Genomic DNA, 6,760 nt, shown 5'->3' on the forward strand with positions numbered 1-6,760 from the left:
GGAGGGGTAAATGCTCATTTCCCCTTTACACACTTCTCCCACTTCATCAGGAGAGCTGCTACGACCATCTGGGATGCTTTAATACCAGAGGCAATTTGTGGAGGTTAAATAGCTCATTGGCATGGGATGTATGCCTCACAACATTTCTGCTGAAAACACAAATTTTCTGTCAAACAGGATTTCTACTTGACTGAAATTAGAGGTTTCTGTTTACCGAGAGGCTTATGAGAGCAGGATCAGAATAGAAATAGAACGATAGAGAAACACGCTTTCAGCCAATCAAAAGCATAGGTTCAGACACACAAATAGCATGCAGTCTTTTAGGTATTCGTGGCAGAATATATAAGCTACAAATACCCGTCACATGGTGAGGCAAAATGGAGATTGATGGTCTATTGCTGCTGTGTAACTCTACACCGCTCCACATGCTCAGAAATGTATCTCGTCTTAAACACCAGCATGCATTTAATTGCTGAATATATGTAGGTGTAAGTTTTACAATTAGTGGAAAAAGCCTGCAGCTGTGCCTGAAGGGAATCTGACTGATTCCCTTATCTGTCTCTTGCAGCATGGTAATGACTTTGAACTTCACACACATTGTCCTCTCTGCTCACTGTCTAAATGTCCATCACAGAGGTTGAAACCACTGCCCTGGGCCTAGTCTTATCTCATGCAAAAGCCAGGCAGCCTCAGTCCAGCATCACGATAATTTCAGACTAATTTGCAGACCACTCTTTGACTTTTAACCTGAATAGATGCATTAGATTTCCAGGTGATGACAGTAACCAAGTAAATCAGTGAAACCTGTACTGTTTGCATCTTTTACCATCTGCTGGGGTGCTAAGCTGCTAAACACGTTTGGGTATGATACAACCGACCACCCCAGCAAGCAGCTTGTTCAAGTCCTGTCCGAAGACGTCTGACTCAATTAGCCCGGCCATCTGCACAGATGAATATTTCCTATCTGCTCTGCAGACCTCCAAAATTACATCTCCACAGTTTTTACACACCACTTTTTTCCAGTCCTCTTAAGATGAACACAAACCACGAGACATCATTAACTCCTTTCTCAAGTGACAGATAATTGTCACATTAACAGCACTCTTTGTTATGTAATGTCTGCTGCAGTGCTATGAACGAAATTACATATTCCCCATTTCATCCATCCATCCATTCATACATTCATTCAACAGGAGTGATTGCACTGTGTGTAGTTTGACAGATTAATTAGACACGCCTTGTATCCACACATGGTGACGGAATCATGAATTACAGCCCTGCAGGCTGCTTTTCTTCCTCAGAAACGGTACAAATTATATCCATCTGATCACTGAAGTTTAGGTGCCTTAAAGTGGCTTCATCGTGGATAGAAGAGCTATTCTTCACAGGCTCCAAAATAGTGCAAGATTTACTGGTCAAAACACAAAAAGTAATACTTTTTACACACTGTCAAAACTCTCAAAGTGGCACTGAATGGTTGGTCAGGTGTTTTTATTCCCCCAGAACATACTGACATTTGACAGCTTTTTCCAAAACTCACACTGGCTGCTGAAAAATGCTACCATGAAGCCAGCCCCAGTCCTGTGGAACAGGAGGTGATCACAAAGCTGATCTCAGTGTAGTAAGCCCATTAGGCCGATGACTGTATCTTATTTTATACATAAAGACGTGTAAACAGTGCAAATTGAAAATATTACATTTATAATGTGATCTGTGCAAATAATGTTTAATTCATGCACTGTGCTGATACATTATTCCGATAATTCGGGATTAGGGACAGCTGCAAACCAATACATTCATGATACAACACATGTCAGATTATAATCCCTGCAACATTAAGATCACCGTTTTAACCTTGTGATGTGTGGGAGACATGAGATTATATTGCTATGAGAAAATGAGGACACTGCCTGCTTACCTAAACTGTGGATGGAGTGAACCTGTGACCTGCTCCTGCCTCGCTCTCAGGCAACGTGTTGAACGTGGACAACATGACTGAAGACACGCGTAATTAATAGTGGCTAAAATCTAAAGTGTCTCTGCAAAACAACGCCTGAGACAGACAGCTAAGTTACAGTCCATCTCAGTACGGACGCGGTGCACAATCCATGCGTGATGCTGTTCCGTACCACTGAAGCCTCTTCTGGTACCTGTTGGACTCCTGATATGATTTGTCTGTGTAGCCGGGTTGAGCCGCCGTACAACCGGGTCGACAAAAACAGGTCTCCATGAATTTTTCCCTTCGTTTTAATATGTGCGTGCGGGGCACATGAAACACACGACAGCCCGCGCACCTGTTCTCCGTATGAATATATTGTCACGGTGAGACGTTCGGCGAGAATAATACTCTGCACAATCTAACCCCAGCTCAGACCGACCTGCGATGCCTCGTGCCTGCTGCTCTCCTATTGGCTGACAGCGGACGTCGCTCACCACAGCCTCGCGAGTGGGCCCCACGGGCGCACGGTGAACGTATGCGCGTGCACAGCGCCACGAGCAAAAACTAGTACGCATTTATTTTATTTTATTTTATTTTATTTTTTGTTTTGTTTGAGTCGACAGTTGTTGTACTGTATTTATTCATATATTTATTTATTTATCTTTAAATTAGTAAAACATTGCAATTGAACACTGCAACGATAAGAAAAACATATTAAAACACGCACAGGACTGTGTGCTATGTGTCTATAAAAGGGTTTGCCTTCAGAGGTGGGTTTAATTAGGCTAATTATATTCAAATAATTATATTCAAATAATAACAAATATTTGGTTCCTTCTTCTTTGATTTTCTACCTTTGCCATCAGAAATGTCTCATCCTCAGTTCTCACTGATGATGTTTTTGCTAAAGTTACTAAAGTGTACTGCACACTAATTTATAGCCAAGCACCAGTGAATAAACAGTGAAGCTTTGTAGCATGAATCACACACACTTTGTTGTGCATGTGTGTCTAATTATTGTACATGACACTGTTCCTCACAGCTCGTTTAAGACCTGTAAGTCATGTTGAACAATGCTGCCATCTGCTGCTAACCCTGAGACGCTCCCTTTGCGCATTGCACTGGCCTCTGAGCAATGTAGGAGATCAGATCTATGCTGCTGCATTTAATTTAACATTAAGCGACTCGTGATAACTCTGATGTACTGCCAACGAGACACAGACACTGAAAGGTCTGCCTGAATTAAGCTCTTTAATGCTATTACACTGAACTCAACTCAAAAGCACCAGCAGACACACACTGCAGCTGTGTTCCTGTGAGATAAATCTGATTCCATTCATGAGAGGATAAACACTGTGTTCACTTTAAACCGTCCACTAGATGTCAGTACAGACCAAGGTAGACCTGTTAGTTTTGTAAAAGCTGTTGGAAAATATTTTATCCCATATTCTTTACTTAATGTCAGTGCTTATTCAGTGTTAACTAAAGGAGCACAATGGTGTATTTCACTGGAAACCACTATATGAACTCTGACTATAAGATCAAAAACATAGTATAAAAATAAGATACTAAGTTTTATATAAGTAAGTAAAAGGCAGACGTGAAAAAAGCCGTCAAGTTATAAAAACTGTTGTCGGACACAATGACATGATCTGTTATTGTACTTGTGCTCAGGAACAGCAGGTTTTCTCACCAAACAATATGCATTGTGAACAGAAATCTATCACTATAAATGAATTAAGGTATGACTGCAAAAACAGAGTATACTCAAACCTCTACAGGCTCTCATGAGGTCACCGCTTTCCTGCATCCTGCTCCTCCACAGCCAATTCCTCAGAAGTCGCTCTTCAGAACAGGAACTGGTAATTAATAAAATATATTCACAGAAAAAAATAAAAAACAACTGAGCACCATCAACATTCAGATATATAGTCGCCTACAAGAGGGGGGAAATGATTCAGGTATTCACTTAAATGCTAATTGCACAAATAAAACATTAGCAGGAACACAGTCTATAGGCCAAATCAGCACACACACACACACACACACGAGTTTGTACAGCTATCCTTGTAAAGATACCACTTCATTGACATGTCTTTCTCTAGCACCTTACCCTTATCTTAACCATCACAACTAAGTGCCTAACCATAACCCTCACCCTATCAGTAACCTAAACCTAACCCTAGCCTTTACCCTAAAATCTAAGATGTCCTCAAACTGGGTCTAAATAAAGTGAGGACCAGCCAAATGTCCTAACTTGACAAAATGTCCATGGAACATCTTTACAGTCTGTTCTATAAGCTTCAGCATCAATAATTTGAACGTTTGTAGTTTTGGGTTGTGTGGGTGACTGCAGTGTACTTCAGTGTTATTTATTTCTAATATTTTGTCACTAGTAGAATTAAACATCTGATAAAGGCTGGGTTATCAGAGGAAGGCAGATAGACTACAATTATTGTTGGTGTGATGAATCAGCCCTCTGAGTGTATTAATGCATCCAAGAACACGCATCAATGCACATACAGACAGTACACGCATGAATGTATTCTGAACGCATGGTGGCGCTGTTGTCGTGTCACCCTGCCACATGAACAGGTAGCGCAGTCCGGCTATTTAACCCGCGGGGTTGGTGGATTCATTCCGCTCTGACACTGGCTCACACCGCACAGCAAATCTCCAGTAATGCGATACCAAAGCAGCTTGTTCAACTCTACAAGAGCGCTCTGTGATCCGACGGAACTTCTTCAACTCACCTCCTCCTCCTCATCATCTCTACTTTCCACTTGATGATTATTCTCTGGGATTTTCTCTGGGTGCGTCTCTCTCACTCTCTTCCTGCCTCTTCTCATCTCTTACACTGAAAGTTAGATTGTTTTTTTACATTAAAAAAGTGGAGATGAATAACACCGGGTTTAACCAGACAGAGAGCGGACTATTCAACAAGACCGAGGAGTTATTTTGCTGCAACTTTTCATCCGTGGTGACTGATAATGGCTTTGTGGCCGCCGCTCCGGATGAGAGGAGCCTCTTCATCATGAGGGTGGTCCAGATAGCCGTCATGTGCGTCTTGTCCCTCACTGTTGTGTTTGGCATATTTTTCTTGGGCTGCAACCTTCTCATAAAGTCCGAGGGGATGATAAACTTTTTGGTGACGGACAGGAGACCGTCCAAAGAAGCGGAGGCAGTTATTGTTGGAGCCTACTGATGACGAGGACGTTAATCAGATGGAAGCAGACGGGAGACAGTGATAATGATGATGATGATGATGATGAGCCACTGCCCAAACAATGCCCTGTTTTCATATTGGTATTTAGAAAATAAACTCAGGAGAACATGCAAGAGAACCCTGCAAGTGACTGAGGCTCACAGGTGTTCACCTTGTTTCTTGTGGCCCTTTTTCTTAATGGCACCACAGACTCATTCATCTCCAAGAGGTATAGTGCGTTTTAAGCCTCTTTATTAAGTATTCAATCACACTGTTGTAATTTCAGTAGTTGCACCGTTTGAACAAAGAAAAAAAAAAGCACCCCTTTGTCATGTTAAGTGACAAACTCTTTGTATTTGGTTCTTGTGGAGATACTCGTATTGCCAATGCAATGGAGAAATTCATGTCTAACATGTGCTGTATGTTGTATGTTTTTTGCATACAATATGCAATGCTCTTCCTCTCTCTCTTATTTCCTGGTGATAAATGTATGAGTATGTGCGTGGGCGTTAGAGAAAGCCCTGCATGCAGTGTATCTTGTTAATTGGAATAAATTCATTCTGTAATTAAAGTTTTCCTCTTAATTAATGTCTATTTTTCTCTCATCAATATTGTATTTGCCACGCCCTCTGCCAAAACAGGGAGAATTTCAGGCATTTTTGGCAAATTTTGGAGGAATGGTAGGTAAGAGGTTAAAATTAGATGTTCTAGCCAAATGGTGTTGTATAAATAGTGGCACAATTGATATTATTGATCTTGAAAACTGAGTATTCATTTATAGATTTAATTAGAAATGGCAACTTTAGGAAATAGAAATAGATTTTTCCTTCATCTAAATATGAGTTTCATTCACATTACTGGAAATCTGTTTTAACTTAAAAGGTTACCTCGAACACAGTGCCCAAGGATTAAAAATGTCTCTCCTAATGATCCTGATGCCGTGTTCTGTCTGGGTCAGAATTTGATCCATGCAGCGCCTCACATCCTTCCTCCTTCTGTCAAAACATCTGTTGTGCTGTGCCCATGGCTCACCTGGATTTAGCTCCCCAGGAGCTTCAGGAATGGCTTGTCTTGTCATTCCGGAGAAGATGAAGCTATCGGGCAGTATGGCGCTGTCTGATTGCCCACCTGTGCTCAGCTCAGCTCACACACACACACACAGAGAGAGACACATAGATAAATAGAATCAGCTTTTTAAAAAATGCCCTTCATCCTACTTCCTTTACTTTTTCTTCCTGGGGTGCTCTGTTTGACAAAGGCCTGCACTTTAGTAATGGTGTAAAATAAAAGCTCCTTTAGTCTTGCACTGGATTGCATTGTGTTGCTGCATTTTTTTCTTTGTTGGTAAAAATGTCTTGCAAGAATGAGCAGCCACAGCTGAATTTATAAGCAGCTTCCATGCTGCACTGTTCTGTGTTCAACCCATAGTCAGTGCAGCCCTTTTAATTCCTCAATAAGAAAATGGCTGTATGCAAACAAAGTCGTTATAACTTTAAAGAAAAAAACAATAAATGGGAACTTTGATATCACAGCCTCCTTTCAGTCTATAGCTGATGCATGCATTACATTTGTTTTTCAAGCGTGTGCAGAGCATTTGCTTCATTTTCACCTCAGGC

At 41.2% G+C, this 6,760-nt stretch overlaps 1 protein-coding gene across 1 annotated transcript; it reads left to right on the forward strand.

Annotated features, from left to right (window-relative positions):
• The first annotated feature begins 4,835 nt into the window (after positions 1–4,835).
• Positions 4,836–5,144, forward strand: rprma (reprimo, TP53 dependent G2 arrest mediator candidate a). Its single transcript, XM_028394114.1, has one exon. It carries the CDS (start codon positions 4,836–4,838, stop codon positions 5,142–5,144), a length of 309 nt encoding a protein of 102 aa, XP_028249915.1.
• The last annotated feature ends 1,616 nt before the right edge of the window (positions 5,145–6,760 follow it).

The sequence above is a fragment of the Parambassis ranga genome, chromosome 21, assembly GCF_900634625.1.
Source record: "Parambassis ranga chromosome 21, fParRan2.1, whole genome shotgun sequence".
Lineage (NCBI taxonomy): Eukaryota > Metazoa > Chordata > Actinopteri > Ambassidae > Parambassis > Parambassis ranga.